Source organism: Labrus mixtus, chromosome 8 (genome assembly GCF_963584025.1).
Source record: "Labrus mixtus chromosome 8, fLabMix1.1, whole genome shotgun sequence".
In the NCBI taxonomy this organism is placed as follows: Eukaryota; Metazoa; Chordata; class Actinopteri; order Labriformes; family Labridae; genus Labrus; species Labrus mixtus.
Genome location: NC_083619.1, coordinates 24,605,019 through 24,625,234, shown reverse-complemented (window position 1 = coordinate 24,625,234; position 20,216 = coordinate 24,605,019). Strand labels below are relative to the sequence as shown.

The window sequence follows — 20,216 nt, the reverse complement described above, 5'->3', positions numbered from 1 at the left end:
TCTGGTAATCATCTATTATCGTCTTTTTTTAATTGTCTTATTACAGTCATTTTCTTAAGTGAACTTTAATTTGACAAACGATTATTGATTATTACTTTAACTTCTGGTAAATTTGGTTTCCATTGATTTTTCCATTTTCACCACTATGTGGCGACAGAGCGACAATGCGTGGCAGGAGCTGGTGAAACAATGAACTCGTACTGGGATTACCCAGTCGATTTGTTAACCAGAGAAAGAAGAAGGATCCAAACCTCGCTCTTACATGGTAACATGGATCACAGACAACATGAGCAAGAGCAAACCACCTCCTGAACTTTAGAGAGCTTATTGAACAAAGATCCATAAAAAGTGTTACTTTTTAAAGAAAACATATTTTCTAAATAATCCATGCTTTAACTCTCCTATGAAGATGATAAAAGGAATTATTTTTATTTATTTATTTATTTATTTATTTCTCCTCTGAAAGCTCACCTGGCAGCATCGTGGAGAGCTGGCTGGAGTTACAGGTAGCAGAACCGTTGTTATTGTAGGTGACGGCAGCAGCCTGGTTGAAAACCTCAGAGCGGGGCAGCTGAGGGGACACCGGTAAGGAGTGACATTGTCTTCCTGGCAGCTGCTGCCAGTCGTAAGAAGCCCCCTGTTGTGGCCCTCCGGGTCCCCCGTGAGAAGACGGCTGGTTACTGAACACGCTCCCTGGAGGAGAGTGGAGGTCGAACACCAGCGAGAAGACCGACTTGCTTGGAACATCGAAGAACTTGATCTTCCCCCCGCACAGGTCCTCTCGGGCGGTGAACGGGTTGATCTTGTGGGCTTTGGAGGCTCGCTGAGCGATGGGGGGGTTGTAGTACGGGTCCTGGACGTTGACTTTTCTTCCTGGTTTGCAGGAGAAGATGTCTGATTGGCTGCGGCTGAGCCAGATGTTTCGTCGCGGTCGGGGGGATTTCTGAGGGATTTTATCATCCTGGAAACCGAGAGGGTTCAGCCGTTTGAAACCCTTCTCGCCTTCAACAAAGAGACACAGACAACTTTGAGAAACTCTGAACAATACTTACATCAAAGTGAGTCTGAAGTCTACAAATAATATATCACATTTTATTATTATACTGTCATAACTTGTTATAAGTGCCCTGACGGGGAAAAAAACTAATTTAATGTCCCCACTAGGTGGCACTAGAGGCTCAATCCTGTTTACTTCAAACTTCACCGATGGCACTGGATGAGTTTTATGATATGAAAATGTTCCCTAAGGTGTGACTGTATCTTAATATTCTCCTTAACTTTCATCAGTGCAGCAGTAAAAGGCGATACATGTAAACAAACTACACTTCCCAACCTCTCAAATGTCAAAAGGACTTTTCTCACGTATCTCACGTATGCCAGGAAATGTCTGACCGACGTGCTTGTGTTACTCACAAGGACCAAAAAAAGCAACTGTGTTTGAAGATATTTGGATTCAAAACTTGTTATGCAACAGAAATATTTCCTTCAACGAGGTTCATCCTGGTTCGCAGGAAGGGTTGATGTTATCAGGTTAAGAAGAGAGAGAGACAGCTGGAGGAGGGGGGGGGGGGGGGGGGGGAGAGAGAGGAGGAGAGGGAGGGGGCCGTTTTCTAACAGCTGTGATGTTTTACAAAAAATAGAGATAAATCTACAATCAACACACGTGGACTGTGTTTAAAAAAAAAAAAAAAAACGTGTCAGCATTTATCTAGCTTTACATTACAACACTAAGATGTAAGCAGCTTCATTCATCCCTCCTGCCTCTTGTTTCATGATATGCTCACTTTCTTTTTTTATCCATACTCTGTAAGGTTGAGAGGAAGAAACCGTTTGCCTCCTCTAAACAAAATCATTACCGCCTCCCGACTCCATGCCGGTGACCCAGCAGGCAGCTGGACGCTCGACCAAATTAGAAGTGAGACCCGGGCCCTGCATGGATCAAGTGTCTCATAAATCTCGATCTCCGCCTTCTTTTCCTCTTAAGTCACGGTGAAGTTGATACAATTATGCACAACAAAGAGCTCTTTGAAGTGTGGAACTGATAACTCAGATAATTGTTTGATCATATTTTTACTCTTTAGTGAAGTTACTGACGTGCAATGAATGGGCCGCCGCAGATCAGACGTCAGAGCGGAGATAGGGATGTTACTCTCCTGATAAACTAATTGATTTAAGCTGTTTTCACATATGAACTCCTGAAAGTATCTAGATCAGTTCAGGAGGACTTCTCTGGAGATTCTCCTCACCTGGCTGTTCACATTATGCTCCTCACAGCGGGAGACTATCCCTGTCAGAGGGGGGAGGGGGGGGTGGAGGGGGTCTACTGAGGTAAGATGTGACGTAAAAAGAACGACGCGGAAGTAGCAGACGAAGCAACAGAGTCCGCTATATCACGCTATAATGAGAATATTTCCCTTTATATCAATGCTACGTGTAGTTCAGCAGAATGACAACATCAACAAAAGAGCGGAGAACAACAAACTGATGAACAGGAAACATAATGCAGCCGTTTAACTACGTGCACGGAGGTCGTAGTGGTCGCGTGTAGACACTTTATGCAACGTGCAGCAGTAACAGAATATAAATGTAATTCCCCCCTCCCTCTCGCTCGAGGTGAATTCTCCGGAGAATATCCCGCTGTTTTTCTCACATCAGCTCCCTGGAAATAATAGTAGGGGTCTGGCAGGAGAAACTCTGGGTGAGGTCTGAGTGAAAAATGTGTCCGTTTGCGTTCACACATTCAGCTCCTCCTTGAGTTTTCCTAGAGTTTTATGCGTGTGTGAAAGCTCTATAATAAAGGAACTGAAGTAATAATCTGGCTAAGACACACATGTTTGTGTGTTTACGAGGGGACAATGAAAACAGTGGACAAACATGAAATCTGAAGTTTGCTTTGTAAGAGGAACTTGTGTCAGGAGAAGAGGGAAGTTTCAGTCAGGCTCGACAAAGCCAATGAGGATCCAAAGAGAGATATTTACAGACTGACTGGTTTGCAGATCAGAGTACAAAGAACCTGTTTTCAGTGTTAAACAGGTAGTTAACACGTTTCTGCATTTGGAGCACAGTTTCCTCATCAGGGTAATAAATAAGTTGCACAGTGAAAAAATGAAACAACAGTGGTGTTACCTTTAGGGATGCTTTTCTTGTCGTTGTCCACAGTGAGCGGGACACACTCGTGCACCAGCTCTTCGACTTTAAGACGAGCGAGAATCTCCTCGAGGTGTCTGACGATGTCGTGGCAGGATGGACGGAGTTTAGGGTCCATCTAGGGAGAAATGCAGAAGAAGGGTGAGATTTGTGTACAGTACATGTGAAGAGGCAGGGATGGACCGCACTCGTCTGATTGTTACAAGGAAAAAAAGAAAACATGAGCCAAAATGGTTACTCATTTAAACAGCTGCACCACTTTATCAGAAGTAAACGTTTACATGTAAATGATAAAAATGTACACAAAGAAATATGAGCAGAGCCGATAGCTCAACAGGCTTTTACATTTTATTTGACTTTGTTTGTTCTGGGAAATCTGTTAAGTGGTTTATGGCACAAAATGTGATCGCTTTAATCTCTTTATGAGACGTTAACCTTCACTGGGTAGGATGAAGAGGCCAGTAGCCTCTTTGTAACTGGGACCAACCGGCGAATTCATGGACTCAAATTAAGAAAACTAAATTGAGGTTGTTGGCAGAGATTTCCATTTTCAGATTCTTAAAATCTGAAATCTGTTAAGTTTTTCTTTGAACATGACATAACTAATGTTATAAGAAGTATGGGAATTAAAGAAAAATGAAGGACTAAAGTTGAACATGTGAGAAAGAGAAAACAAATTAGAGTGCTTGTAAGGGGAATAAGTTTGTAAGAGAGACTTCTGCTGGGTCAGAAAAAGACCAGATGGATAAACAAGAGGAGGAGTATGACGGTAGAAAGAAACTGTAAACAAGACTATAAAAAAAACCAAACTTTGGGAATCTCTTGACCTGGAAACTGGAGACAACATAAATCAGAAAGAAGGATGAAAAGAGCAAGACAACAGACGAGGGGATGAGAGGGGATGGAGGAGTGAATATGGGATCTATCAGCAGGGTGCTCAGAAAGCTTTAATGCCCTCCTCCATCACCCCTCCCCCCTCCTCCTCCTCCTCCTCCTCCTCCTCCTTCTCCTCCTTCTCCTCCTCCGTGGTTTATGATCATGTTCGAGGAAACATAAATCACAAATCTAACACAGTGATTAGAGGAGAATGTGTGCAAAGTAGAGCACAAAATCTCATTCAAAAGGCATTTTTGATCAGGTATGATACTTAATGTTCAGCCTCACTGTCCAACAAAGAAATGTTTTATTTTCAAAAGTCCAGCAAGTAACTGATCCAGCTTTGATTAAGACAAGACCCCCCCCCCCCCAAATCCTTCACCACCACCAACCCCCCACACCCACCCAAAGAGCTAAATCAGATTATAAAGGTAATCAAGTTTCCCCTCTATTACTGAACAAATGATTACCAGTCACTTAAGACAAAACTGTGGAAAATCTGAGAAATAACCAACAGAAGAGGAAACACAAAAGTCATATTTATGAATGTTTTCTTGTTGAAGATTCACCTCAATGTTACAAAAGCACGACCACCGTGCAGTCATTTTTATTCTCTTAGGTTCTATCACGAGTTGCACCGAGGTTATGATGTTAGAATTTTGATTTGAATGGAGTGAAATACAAAGGTTTGACCTTGGTGGACTCACATTGCAGCAGTTGAAAGCCAGCTGGAGGAAGTCAGGCGGACAGTCTCCGACCATGTGCTGGAACGTGTGGTAGTCCAGGCCGAAATTCTGAACCGCAGTGGAGTGAGGGAGGAAGAGAGGACGGAGGCACAAAGACATTTAGATGCATTAAGGATAAACAGGAAACACCGATTTACTTATAAAAGTGGAATCAAGACAGAGAGAGGCAGAGCTTCATCAGACATTTGACATCGTGTAACTGTCCTGCAAAAAACTTCATGACAAATGAGCCTTCTGACACGCTCCAGCTGTTTGTGTATCCCATGGACGACCTCAGAGACGCAGACCTTCCTAGGAATCATTCATCTTTGTTTGCTGTGTCGCGTTCTTCTTCTGTGTTGTCGCGCAGCTGTGATGTAGTGATACTGATGTGTAAGGGAACGGTTGGCTGATAATCAGGGTTTACTGCACCAAACTCTATCAAACTGTACTGAACCAAACTGGAACTTAAGCGTGTTTCAATCTAGATTTAATTATGTTACTGTTCAAAATGTCTAAACTCTCAGGCTCTTTGGCATGTTAAATAATAACCTCCCTCAAACGATGACGATACACCAAATGAGAGTCAATATAATCTGTGTGTATAACAGAATAATTAGTAAGTTTTTTGTTTTGTTTTACATAAAATCCTTTTTCTATTGACTCCTTTATTTCTATATATTTAATCATTGTGCATAAATGATTGTGAGCAAACATTTAACACAACACAAGACTCTTTTTTTTTCTGTGACAATTATTTAAAATCAGGTTAAGAAAAATCCTCCTGTCTTATGAGACGATCTAAAGCAGACTTTAGCGCTCACTTTGAGTCGTGTGATGGTTAAATAAACAGCTGCACTGATAAGTTCTGACTGACGCGACAACAACAGATCAACCTGTGTGCAAAGCAAAGCAAAAGTAGCCGGCTCACCTCGGTGCGGGGGAGGAAGTCGGGGTCAGCCTGAATCCTTGCAATGATCTCACACAGGATTATACCGTAGGAGAACACATCGGCCTGAAAAGACACAGAAACACATTAACACATGCAAACACCAAACAGCTTTATACTAGTTTTACAAACATGATCAACTGATTTAGAAACGCCTCAAAAAAAGTTTGGAAACGTTATTTTTGGTCATTTATTTCGCTCTCTTTAATAACACTAATTGGTGTTGTATTTTATATTGTTGGAAAGCCTGATTAGTCACCTTTACAACGATATATAAAACGTAAGGATTGTGCATTCGTGGAATAAGCACCACAGCTAAACGTGTGGGAAGCGCCACAAAATAAAAGCGCCAAAATCCCCTGCAGGCGATTTACCTTCTCGTTGTAGGATTCGTCTCTCAGCACCTCCGGAGCCATCCAGAAAGGAGAACCAACCACGGAGAGCTTCTCTCGTTCAGCACTACACAAAACAAACACACAAGCGCACACACACGGTGTTTGACAAAGATGAGAAACATGTTTGATGATCGTGCTCGACGATAATGAGGAACTCTTCTGTGCAGATAATTCAGGACACTTTAAGAATCTTTAAGGTGACTTCTGTTTGAACAGTGAAATAAGATCATGTGAACAAAAGTGAAGACTAAACGTTACATTCTGGTCAATAAATCGTCTTAGATCAACCACCAGCCAGGCTGCTCCGACCCAGGTCATGTTGAGTGTAAATACAGATTTATAGGAGACAAAAGACAAGATCAGGTGTTGTTTTACCTATCTGCTATCATATTCATGTGGAGGTGTTTGGACTGAGTGTTTCTGAATGCCAGATTTGAGAGCATTTGTGAGATCAGGTGAGGTCTAACTCTGTTTGTTAATATGATTGGATTAGGAGATATGGAAAATCAGCTTGCTGTTTCTCTGCTTTTATTTATTTTTGTGCTTTATGTGCCTTTATCAGACAGACAGGACAGTGGATAGAGTCAGAATTTAGGGAGAGAGAAAGTTGGGAATGACATGCGGGAAAGAAGCCACAGACTGGATTCAAACCCCTTCTGCCCGCTTGGAGGACTACAGCCTCAAATATATTCCACACATCGAGTTGGAGGTAACAGCTGTCTTACCTTTCACTCAGTAAATCGTTTTCTGACTGTCTTTATAACAATCTTAATCTCTGATCCTTTACGTTCTGTTGCTTGGTGTTGTTCAGATTTAGTTGGGTGGGTGAAATCAGACCGGATTTGGCACCTCAAATCTTTGAGATAAAAAGATGAGTCAACTCCTGGCAAATTCCACCATCTACATGTTGGAAAATACCAACATAAGCAAGTTAGGGCACGTCCCATTTATTGAGGCAATAGTCCTCCAAGCAGGCGACCCAGGTCCAAGTCTGACCTGCTGCTTCATTCCCCCACTCTCTCTCTCTCTCTCTCTCCATGATTTCCTCCTCTAGCCACTGTCCTCTCAAATAAAGTCACTAAAAACGCCCCAAAATACGTCTTTGGAAATCCCAAACTCCATGCTGATGATATCCTTCTTTTATAAAGCATTACAATGAGAACGTGAAATGTACAGTCTGCTAATAATCGATGTCAGACACATGTTTGAAAAACTCCACTGTGACTGATTCAGAGAGGTAGGGTTGGAAATTTGAACAGAAACTATGACGTGAAAAAAAGACGTGTAGTAGTGGGAAGCAGATCCTCTGTCATGATTTCCTTTTCTTTCCTTTTGATGTCTTGTGTGAAGCACTTTGAATTGCCTTGATGTTGAAATGTGCTATATAAATAAACTTGCCTTGCCTTGCAAATATGGAAAACATGATGACAATTACTGATCAGATATTCTCTCTCTTTATGTTTACTAAAAGTATGTTGCACTGGTTGTGTTATTAACAAAAACATCAACCCAATCAATCAATTAAACACCAGAATACTGAATCTGTCATGCTGCTTTCAGAGTCCATAAGTTCTCTGATCTGGTGCTACACTAGGCTCTACAGCTGCTCTAGTTGTCACTGCATATTCTGCCACTAGGGGGCAGATGAAACATCAAAACAAGGCCATAAGTGCACAGCTTCTACAAAGTGAATGAATTATTTGATTGTTTACTTCTAACATACAAACACATGGCTTGTTACACACCAAGCAGACAACATAAGGAGTCTTTTCTTCAGGTCTTATATCCACTCGCCTTTCGTTAGGGCCTTATACATGGTCATCAGCAACTCACTAATTGTCTGTTTACTGTTGGTGATTGGCCAGTAATGCACATCGAGTAGGTTTGTTTACATCCAATGAGTGTACAGGGGTTGATGACGACAGCTGAGACTCGACCACAGAGTAATTACAGAGGCATTAAAAACCAGAAGAGTGAGCTAAAAGTGTCCTCAAAGCCTCCGCCAGGGTAGAGCTCAGTGACAAACCACACATTCATTAGACTCTAAGTCACTTTTAAAAAGTACCTAATGAGTGTATGAATAAGTTTGACATTGGGATGAGAATCAATCCTTATTTAATTTCATGTAAAAAAAAAAAGATTGGGTGATGTTTATGCAGAGAAGAAGAAGAGGGGGGGGGGGGGAGTCCTTACAGATTAGTGGGGATCTTCTCTGCCAGGCCGAAGTCTCCCACCACCGCCGTGTAGCTGCTGTCTTCACATTTAATCAGACAGTTCTGCGAAAAGAGGGGGGGAAAAAACGTTAGCATTATCATTTTTAGCTGAGGAAGTCATGACACAGTTTAGCATTATCAGCCAAACCTCGACTTCCTGACTGAACTGAAGCCTTCTATATTATTTGACTGCGCTGTGATCTCGTTCTGTTTACACAGAAAAATAGGAAGCAAGACATCTTAAAATTACACAAGCAGTTGTGTGCAACCAAGTACAAGAATTCTGACATTATGCACATAACTGTTTACTGTTTAACCAGGAAAGAAACCGTTGAGATTTGTGTCCTGGCCGAGACAGACAGCAGCACAATTTACAGAGTTTGACACAAACAACGAGCAGCCTCACATACAAACACAACAAAAATACATTATTAGACTTTAAAAGACACAAATAACGAATTTGAACAATAAATGTCCAGAGTGAACACCTTCAGCCAGATGTGTCCGCCTCCAAGTCATTAAACATCCTCTGAAAAGCGTCCAAAGAGAGCAGCTCGCTGAGTTTCAGCTCTTTTTGTTACTCGTTCTAAATGAAGGGAGCAGCAGATTCAGCTTTAAAACCTTAGTGTGTGCACCCCATGTACAGAGGCTGCAGTCCTCCAGGCGGGCGGCCGTGGTTCAATCCCACCTGTGGCTCATTTCCTGCATGTCATTCCCCACTCTCTCTCTCTCTCTCTCTCTCTCTCTCTGCCCAATTTCTGACCCTGTTCACTGTTCCATCTCAAAATAAACCTTTAAATTGTTTTTTCCTTTGCTCTTTTTTTATTCTTCTGCAGATAAATAACGACAAGCTGGGGCACCAGATAGTGTAGCGGTTATGTCGCGCGCCCCATGTACAGAGGCTGCAGTCCTCGTTGCAGTCGAGGGTTTGAATCCGACTTCGACCTTTTGCTGCATGTCCTCCCCCTATCTCTCCCCCTAACATTTCCTGTCTCTCTCTCTAGCTGTCATGTCTAATAAAGGCAAACATGTCCCAACAAAATAAAAGGATAAACACTAACTGCAGGCACAGATATGTAATTTTATCAGTCAACAGCAGAGTGCAAACTGTTCTCCTCTCTGCCAGATTGGTGCCAGCACGGCCCCCGGTGAAGTTGGAAGACTAGAGGCTGCCTGGCACCCATTATCACATCTGACTGCAACACTGTGTTCTTTCAAGAGAGCTTAAACAGGTTTTTGAATAAAAGAGCAAATGATCGTGTCAAAATGCTAGATATCTTTAACATTTGCATTTTGTGTGCATGTTTCATGATGAGCTGTCAAAACAAACTAAAACATAATCTGAGCGATGGTGTACAAAGTCACGGACCACAAAATGTCGTAAGTATAGAAAATGTAATGACATCCTTCTCTGTCATATGCTGTATTCATAACCGGTGAATGACAAAGACCGAAAACAAACATATTAAAGTAAAGCCAAAGTTCTTTAAACATCTAAAAGAAAAAAAACAGTAAATGCCATTGTTTTTCTGGAGCAACAAGGAGGTCATCACTTCTATTTTTAACTCCAGTTCCTCTCCTCAGTAACCAATTAGTCTCTCAGGCTAACCTTGGAGGTGAGGTCCCGGTGGAATATGCCTTTGGTGTGCAAGTACGCCAGACCGCTGGCGATGTCACAGGCCATTTTCATCCGCGTTGGCCAGCTCAGGTGTTTGTTGCTGTCTAGAAGCTGCTCCAGGTTTCCACCGTTGATGTACTGCAGAGAGACAAAAAAGAGAAATTACATGAGAATGTTTAAGGAGCAAGAGCTACAACCGGACCACCAAAGGGTTTATCTTTATATTTTTTTTAAAGATTTTTTTGGGGCTTTTTGTGCCTTTAATGGAGAGATAGGACAGTGGATAGAGTCCGAAATCAGGGAGAAAGTGGGGAACGACACCCACAGGCGGGACCGGAACACGGGCCGCCCGCCCCGAAAGACCACAGCCTCCACACATGGGGCGCGCGCACCAACCACTGCACCACCAGCGCCCCCACCCAAAGAGGTTTTTTAAGGCACATCTCATCGCCAGCTTAAAAATGATGCATGTCATGGCTGAAAATAGACCTTTCCGAACTTGGCTGTGCATCACCTTTGCACCACAATGACTGTGCAAAGGACGAGTGGAGTGCAGAACAACAACGTCTGCTCTGATGGGATGCTCTGCTTAATGGGCATCAGGAAGAGCAGCGAGTGGAAGCGTGCGCGCTTGTACAAACTACGTGATGACAACTTTCACTATTCTGCGACGAGGACACAGACTGTGTCCATGGGGCGCTTGACGGCTGCCCTTCCCCGCTGTTTTAAAAAAAGCCTCTTGATGTGAAAACAGAGAGAGAGAGAGATATCATTGAAGGCAGTATTTTTTTAACGCCCTGCACCCTCTTAAGTAGTAAGAGGACTCTGGCTTCAAGTGTGCATTAAAAGTGCTCCAGCCTCTTTAATGTCCCGTCCGTCCCCGCCCTTTACACAAGTAGTGATTGAGCACGAGTCGTCCGCTGCACCCACTGTTCACTTACAATACATAAAAGGACCACTGAGCGCTATCTCAAAGTGATCACACCCTTCTTGAACTCGGAGTGATCGCACCTTTAAGAGGTGAACAACAACCTCCCCTAGACTCAAACGTTGATAAAGGTAAATATGATGCATTCCTCCCAAAGGCGTTTATAATTTACATTCAAATCAGGAGATGGAGTTGCACCTTTGTACCCCTAATATGTAAGCGCGAGATGTCAAACCACATTTCACAGGAACTGGATGTGAGATGTATTAACTCAGCATTTGTGTATCTGTAACAAAACCACAAAATTCATCGGTTAACTGCTGTGCTCACTTTCTATATATCGGGGAAATATTCAGAAGTTAACGGCATTAAAGTAGAGACTACATAACACAAAGCAACTGTCCATCCAGCTGGCTCACAGCGAGAACGATTGGTGGGTTGTTTGGCTCACAGACGGCCCGCCTGGTGGCCTGGGGGGCTGGCCCATGTATCGACCAACTGTCTGAATCAAATCTGGCTGACAGAGCTGCTAGTTCTCTGCGTGTATGAATGCAGATCGTCTGACCATCGTGTGGGAAGCCAAGAGGACAGATCAGCTCAGTGGGTTTTAAGAGTATCGGGGGGGGTTGCTGTGTCTTTCAGTCCTCACTGCTCGCATGCAAACACACAGACACACTAATCCAAACACCAGTGGTTAACTAGATAGTGCTGAGATAGGATGATGAGATGGACTAGTTTAGTTGTGGTTACTGATTTGACAGACGGCAACAAAAGAAGGATGCAGAGAGAAACAAGAAGAATAAAGAAACCTTGACCTTGACCTTGATCTGATTTTCAAATTAAATTCAAATTCCTTGAGTGTCCACTTGAGGCTTGCTGCAAAGCTGTGGAAATCCCATTTATGTCCCATGTTAAAATGTCCTTTTTAACAAAAAAACCCAGAAATAATCATATTTAAAGCCGGGTGCAAATTGTTTTTTTGATCTTAATAGATCATGTCTTTATTTTATTGTCTTACATTCTATAGCATTATTTTTTATAATATTTAGGCCAAGAGGTATGCATGTATTTGCATAATTATAGCAGTCGATGCCTCATACACTCCAACAAGGTCTGCAACAGTTTTACTGGACTCTATCTTAAGTCTGGATCTCTTTTGTTATGAGCTTGGTCATTGGATTACATCAGAGGATACATTTATAAATAAATATTTCACAAAAACTTTGGAAATCTTCTTGACCTTGCATCTCTTTTTGTGTATTTTAGATCCTATCCAGTAGTTAAAGGCAACATTCAATAAATTAATTAAGTGTCAGAAGTTACTGGTGTAGTGAAGTAGTGCTCTAATTCTTTAATTCCTAAAAAGGTCTCCCAAGATTTGTTAATTACAAGATAAAGCAAAGTGATACTGCCCCCACCACCACACCCAAAAAAGGTTGAGCTCCTTATACCATCTAATGTTGTGACACGCACGCACGCACACACACACACACGTCACATACACACACATACACCCCGTTTCAAGACATCAGAGGATTAAAGTATTTATACAACAAATTCCTCAGTAGCCACAGAGTTCAACATCTGTTGTCTGCTGAGGGGGAACAAGAGGGGAAACCTCTCCTGGAGGAGGTAAGTAAAACTCAAAGCTTCCTATATTCATCATTTCATGTATGATCAAGACAGCGGCCATGCATCTGTATCACACTGATAAAATATGCAGCGAGTGCAAGTATGGCTGCTCAAAAATGCAAATCACATTCTTGAGCGGAGGAGTGCACCTGCTGTGTCAACTAAAACTAACCGAGTAGAAGTAAAGTCGCCCTCAATAAAGCCTCTTACCCCGGCAGGATATCTTCCACTGGAATTTGCTTAATCCTATTTGCGGAGTTAGTGATATACTGCAGTAATTACTTGACATAGCACATGTTTGAGCCATATATGTGCCTCTCTGTGATCATGTATTACCTGGAGTGCTAAGGAAATGAGAACCATACGCCTGGTAACAACTACGGTGGAAAATTCCTCCGCTCCACTGTCTGTGCTTCAGGTAAAAACATTTTTTTTTTAAAAACGATGGAAAGACTCAAACAAAAGAATCCTTGTGAGCTGCAGGAAGCAGCTTCAAACAGCGATATAATCCTCCCATGGGTCATGACTTAAAATAAGTACAGATTATAATGCACTTCCTATAATGTGCATTAGATTAAGATTCAGTTTGGCATGCTACACCAGAGGATGCGGTGGGGGAACAAACTCATCGTGTCATAGCTTATTTCATTGTGCATTGTTGTACATTTGAATAACGTTCCCCTAAATTGCAGCTACTGACATTTACTACACTCCATGCTTCATTTTCAATCATATGAAAACTAAAAAAAAAACATAAATATCAAAATCAGATCTTAAAAATGATTGTCAAGGCATTATTATGGCAATTTTCTAAGGTTCTGACACACCAAGCAGCCCCCTGAAGACCATTTTCACACCGCTGTCGCGCACCACTCGTGTTATAGGTAGCCTACTAATCAAGAATAATGTCTGATAAAAAGTCAAAAATGGTCTTTTAGTGGAAAAAGAAAAGAAGAGGAGGAGGCGACAAATAAGGAGAAACCGCACTAATGGGTGAAACATGGATACTACAGCGGCATGCTCAAGGGGCTTTCCTGAACCTGTGTCGAGGGCTGGAGATAAATGAAACCGCCGAACAGCCAATCAGAGATATCCCTCTCACCGACCGCTGAGTCAACATTTCGAATCGGCCAAAAAAAGGCTGACGGGGTCCGACGGATAGTGACGATCTCCTTGGTGTGTCAGGGCCTTTAAACCTCTCATAAATGTTCATATTACTTTTTTACAAAACCATCTTTGATCAACACCTAACATCTGCTGTTATAAAATGTCCTTATTCTAACTAGTGCTCAACTCATTTTACTTTCTAGGGAGCTTTGTGTGAGTGTGCAGCAAATACAGAAGATAATAAAATAATCATATTTCAGAGCTTTTTTTCTTGTGTTTCTTGTTTTGTTCGAGAAATAGCGTTCTGGCATTCTTCCTTCTGATAGCGAATATTGAGAATGTTGGAAATGCAGGAAATACAATCCTAGCCAGTGGACAAATCACAGGGCTTGTGGTCTGCATCGTTTTGACGCGTAGTTCAATTTTGTTTGAGGAGGTGAGCGCCACTTAAAGTGTATGCTAAGGCATAGATTCAAGGCAGAAGAATAAATCAGGCTAAAGTCTAGCTGGGCAACTCAAAATGTACTACCACTTTGTTAGCCCTACACTGTCTTCCAAACAATTTCAGATGTAATTTTAAGATCCTTGTTTGTGTTTATAGAACCCTTCAATATTAGTGAAGGTAGAAGGAGAGTTGTGTGTATCACTATCTCTGCTCTTGGGTGCCATGTTGCTACCTCTGGTTTTAGCTTTATAGTAGCATCATTATGCTAGCACAAATCTTACTTTCTTTGAGGTTTCGAGAGCGTCACATCGGGGGGTTTCGTCAGCACAACATTTGAAAAGTTTTCTTGAGCCCTTCTATGCAAAATTTGAACAAACCTTCTGCAAAAGTCAACACCCAGATGTTTGATTCTGTTCTCACTCACACAAAGCAACACATTCATACACATCTTCTGATCAGTTTATGAGCAAAGTAGTGTTTCCTTTTGCCTGTTATTGTTTTGCTCGACCTGTTTTTTTGTTAATGTTGCGGTTGTTTGTGGAGAGACAGCGAGGTTCTGGAGGTAGCTTGGGGCCACGCAGTAACTTAATTCTCCATTTCCTCTGAGCGCGGCCTCATAGGGGGGGTCAGGTAACAAAACAGCACGAGTCTGCTCCCAGGGTCAGAGCAGCCAGTTCGGTCCTGACACAACACAACAGGATCTGTTTGCCCTGCAGCATGAAAAAAAAGACCTACCGCAGTGTTCTAACATGTTTATTCATATGCTTCTCTTACACGGCATAGGAAGGTAGGAAGTCTTTTTGGTATCTAAAGCTGGATTCTCTTATGGGACTGCACAAAGTTGCTGGGTTTTTGTTGTTAGTAAAGTTTACAATGCAGACATTCAGAGTGCACTGCAGCAGTGTAATCAAGTACGTGTGTGTGTGTGTGTGTGTGTGTGTGTGTGTGTGTGTGTGTAAGCATCTTCAACAGTGTATGTTTTCTTCAGAGTGGGATGAATCACATGTTTTGTACTATTTGCCCACATTTACATGCATTCCCTCCACTGACTGTGTATTCAAATACAGTGACGTGCATCTGAAGTCTCTGAGTTCATACTGTTGAAGTGCATGGATCTGAGAGTATGTATGTGTGTGTGTGTGTGTGTGTGTGTGTGTGTGTGTGTGTGTGTGTGTGTGTGTGTGTGTGTGTGTGTGTGTGTGTGTGTTCATTTGTGTTTCAGCAGCAGGAAACATGGCAGGACATGAAAAGCTCATTAAGGAAGTTCAAACAAATCATAGGAAACTAACCCTTAGCAGATTCAGAACGGGAGAACAAAGGGTTAACATGGAAATTCATTTGTGAAGTGAACCTTCAATCTATCTACGCGTGTTACCATATATTTTATATTTTGTGGTTACATTTTCGTTGCTTTGCTCGCTATCTGTATTCTTGGTGTTATATTGAAAGCTTAAGCCTCCACTCAATTGATAAATAGAAATGTTTTTTTATTCATCCTTCAACCTTTTGGAACAGAGACTAGTTATAAACAGTCTGTACAGAAAGCATAATCTACTGATATCTGATTGATCTTCTTTATTTTAATGATTATTTATTTATTAACTTACTTATGTTTCCTTTATCTTATAATAATTTTCTCTATACATATATTAATGACCTAAGCTGTTTTCACATATGCACTCCTGAAAATATTTAGACTGCTGTTTGCATTCACACATACATGTACAGCTCCTCCGGCAAATTTCAGGAGTTTTTCAGGAGTTTTCTGCAAGTGTGAAAGCCCTATAAGTGACTTTATTTCTCTAGTTTATAAAGGGACAGATGATAACTTTGAGGAATCTCCACAACATATTTGAAACCTCTCGTCTTGTCAAACAGTTTAACAGTTTATAAATGCTCTTAAGAAGTTGTTTTGTAATTATCGCCAATGCTCTATGTCCAGATACTTCTTCTTATTATTAGTTCAGTGTTGTTTAAGCACCAAAAATCTCAGGATAAAGCTAAATTACCTCCATGTAGGGCTCGGCGATATGACTACAAATGTTATCAGTCAATATCGATAATTAGCACAAGAAATGTCAAATCATTATTTCTTTCAAATTTAAAATCTGATTTTTGCTCCTGAGTGAAAGTTGTAGAAACCAGATGGTTAATTATTCTTTATTGTCGGAACATGACAAACTCTACTGGAACATTTCAGTATCATAAGCTCAGTGCACGGTGCTGGAAAACGCTGAGAAAGGTTATACCATGATAATTATGGATGTTGTTTTATCGCCCAGGCCGACCTCCGAGTGGATACACAACAACAGGAATAAAAGGGTTTCAGGTTTTATTTACCCCTTTAACACCACACAGCGTTCATACATAAGGCCTGACATTCTTTATGACGCGCCTTTTTATTAAGAGGGCGATAATAATAACTGCTTATCAACCATTTTCCATGACAAATTAATGATTACCACTAATGCAATCTTATCTGTCTCCCTCGCTCCAGTGCACGCACGCATGCGAGCAAAAGAACACACTCAGGTTAAATATAGGCTTCGTGCAGCCAGAAAATATGGCTCACTGTAACCCTAATGGTGTCGCTCCTAACATTAAGCATCTCTGGAGGGTTTTATTAGCCGCCCGTATCAAATTCTCCCTCCCTCTCTTTCTCTCTCTCTCTCACAAACACACACAAACACAGTCATAGTGTTAGGACATTCAGTTCTCATGGTTTGTCCAAAATTACAGACTAGTGAGGCTTCTGTGTTGTGTTCATGGATGACGTGATGTTCACCTGAGGGACACATTAAGAACACACGGTCTATACAGACTCATGGGCTCTCCCTCTCACATGTAGACACAAGGTGAGCTAGATTTAAGGCAAACAAGTTATGGGTGTGAAAGCAGTAAAAATGCCAAGGAATGTCTGAATGGTTTATGTTAATTGTTTGTTTTAGTGATTCTTACATTTTCTATTTGAATGTTTCTTTTTTCCTCTGTCATGATGCTTTTGATGTCGTGTGTGAACACTTTGAATTGCCTTGTTGTTGAAATTGCTAAATGAATAAATTTGCCTTGTCTACTTGCCTAAACCATTAGCAGAAATATAGATCTCTCTTCTATCAGCAGAAGGTACAAGCCTTTCTTGCTTTTATCGGAAAATCTGCAACATGTGATTAGACCATTTTTTTTTATTTAGTGTTGACAATAGGACAAGCAGAAAAATAGACAAATGCTGAATTGCGCATATTTTTCCTTTACATTAAAGTTCCTGTGTTTTCTCTGCTGTGTGGCATGTTTTACGCATAGCTGTATTTGTTACACATCTTTTCTCCTTCATCCAAAACAATTCAAGACGGCAGAAGTGATGTTACTATTAAAGGGGAGGTTAACTCACGATTCAAAGCCCACAAAATAACATATTAAGAAACAGCTATTCTGTGATTGTTGATGTGTGCATATTGTGCATGACAATCATATGTTGATACATCACCATATCTGATTAAACAAAGGATTTAAAGCGGCTCCAAGAAGGTAAAGTGCAGGATTATTGTGTTTATGTACTGCAATATGGTGTCAGTTTTCACCTCTTAACTTATTTTCAACACAATCTTACATCTTCCCACTGTCTTAGCCATCTCTTTCTCTTCCTCTATTTTTTCCTTCTGATCATGGACGTGCTTTTGTTAAAGCATCCAGATTTCACCACAACCAGTCAACCAATCATCCTGCTTCTACCAAACTTAAAAATCTGTTCTCCTCTCTGCTGCTGTGTTTGTCATTTCAGCCTCCACCCAAGTCTACTCCAATACATTTTATCAGTTCTGTTGCAGCTCTTTGGAGATTTACTCCTCATCACCAACACACATGTCTCTACTATTGATGCAGCGATTCATCGGTTAAACATGGGTATCTGCAGAAATTGGCCCTGTTGACAGACATCGGCACATCTGTGAATAATGTGGCAGGAACCGATGTCAGTAGCCGATGTTTATTTGTTGTGCCAAGTCAATTAAAAGCTGACTTCTAGTACACCTAACTACTGATTCAGAGAAGATGTTTTTTATTGGGCAGATGAAGTCGCCTGTTGAATAAACTCTGACTTGTTTTCATTGTCAAACATGAGAGAAAATGTCGCCATTGTGGGAGACTTACACCAAAAGAAGTCATGAAACAAACATCTGTATCGGAAATTGGCAATCGGCTATATCGTTATTTCAGACATCACACATTTCCCAATCAGTGCATCCCTAGTCTCGACTCCAATCCTGCTCTCACTGGCCTCACTACCCCTTTGAATTCATGAAGACGTCATGATCGAGTCTTGGCAGGTTTCTCAGTTTTTTTCCAACTTTTAAAAATAAATAATATTCCCCCCATAATGAAGTCTCTCCTGATTTAAATATTTCCATTTCAGGCAGTCTCTTGCAACAGAATGTTGAAAAAAATGGGATTTCTTCAGCAGCTCTGATTTTTTTCCACAGAGTTTGTCAGTGTTTTCTTACCTCTGTCAAAGCGTGAAGCTGACCCTCGTGGACACACACTCCTTTGAACCTGCAAAAAAATATATTTTCTTTTAAATTTAAAACAACAACATTTCCTAAGCCTTAAATCAAAGTATTGGAGCTGATAAAGAACTGCAGAAAAGGTGAAAACCTTGCACATAGAGCCTTCAGCTCCTCTGAAGTAAAGCATGTGCACTACAGGTTCATACAACACATGCAGAGTCTTTATTTAAAAACAATATTTCTTCACAACTGATTGGGAAGCCTTAAACCAGAGTATTGAGGTTGACATGGAGCTAGAGAAAAGGGTGAATGCACATAGAGCCTTCAGGTAAAGCATGTGCACTACAGGTTCATACAACACATGTCATGACCTTCTCTGCGGTGAGTAAACAGAGAAAGCAGGAAGGTTAAAATTCCAGCAGGCAAGACCAGACAAGTGATAACTGTGAGAGCATCTGTTAACAGGAAGATAATAAGCGCTCAGTTGCTTCACCTGCATTCCACCCATTTCTTCCTCTACCTGGCCTTTTAATTAATACATTCTTGATAACATAAACAGATTCTTTGATGAAGCTCATTCACTCATGTGTGTCGCCATATTAAAAAACTTCAGCATCATAGGAAAACGGCCTCATCTTAGCTCGATGATAACCCTTTGCATTTAGCTTTTTTTGAAAGGTTGGCAGCAAGAATTTACAAACACAAAGGAAGTCTGAAAATGTCCTTAACCCAGAGAGTACCATGCACCCCTCCACCTTAAGCAAAACAATGTGTGTGTGCAGAGCAACATATGAACCAACTTTGTTCACCAGCGGCGCTGAAGGCCTCGTAATTCTGAGAGCAATGAAAAGGTCAAACTTTGTGGGTTCTTGTTGGATTTTGGCGAACAATGACCCTCTCAGTGTCTGCTTGTTAACACACACAATCCTCCAGACGTGCTCAACAAAGATGGCATTGTAAAAGATGTGTGTGTGTGTGTGTGTGTGTGTGTGTGCGCGCTCACACACACACACACACACACACACACACACACACACACACACACACACACACACACACACACACACACACACACACACACACACACACACACACACACACACACACACACACACACACACACACACACACACACACACACACACAGTTACTGAGAAATGTATGCATGTATGTGCATGTCCGTAAGAACTCCACTCTCCAACCCAGGAGCCAAGAAGAAGAAAATAACAACAACAAAATGAACAAAAATACTTTTCTGGGGAATATTGTGCAGATGGTGTTGCATGGAGCAGAATTGTCATTGCTATAAAGTTTTATTTTGTTGACATGCTTTTCCCTTTTCCTGTCATAAAACATGACACAAGACTGGTTTTGTTTTTATAGCAGCTCTAAAATACTTAAGCCATTCAAAGTGCTTTGCATACAGTAGGTGAGGGTGTGCATTTGAACATTGTAGAGGCATTAACATTCATTAAGGGTAAAAATAAAAACTGCTGTGTGATCACACAAATGTCACATTTTAAATAGTAACAAAAGTAGTAGAGAATGTGCCACAATTAAGTGCAAAAAGAGCTCATATTAGCCTTAATAGTTGATTAAAATAGCATTATGTAAGTCTGAAACGTAGCGTTTAAAATGGGTCCTGCAGTCCAAATTCAAAACATTGGGGAGAGATGTCCCCC

At 41.3% G+C, this 20,216-nt stretch overlaps 1 protein-coding gene across 1 annotated transcript in view; it reads right to left on the bottom strand.

Annotated features, from left to right (window-relative positions):
* Positions 1–20,216, bottom strand: part of tesk2 (testis associated actin remodelling kinase 2) — a 39,860-nt gene that overhangs the window by 3,494 nt on the left and 16,150 nt on the right. The window contains exons 5-12 of the mRNA XM_061045354.1: positions 18,532–18,580; positions 9,915–10,061; positions 8,286–8,368; positions 6,072–6,156; positions 5,680–5,763; positions 4,731–4,817; positions 3,127–3,265; positions 472–1,002 (exon numbers count right to left, since the gene is read on the bottom strand). Coding sequence (XP_060901337.1) covers positions 472–1,002; positions 3,127–3,265; positions 4,731–4,817; positions 5,680–5,763; positions 6,072–6,156; positions 8,286–8,368; positions 9,915–10,061; positions 18,532–18,580 — 1,205 coding nt within the window. The remainder of the gene's footprint in view (positions 1–471; positions 1,003–3,126; positions 3,266–4,730; positions 4,818–5,679; positions 5,764–6,071; positions 6,157–8,285; positions 8,369–9,914; positions 10,062–18,531; positions 18,581–20,216) is intronic.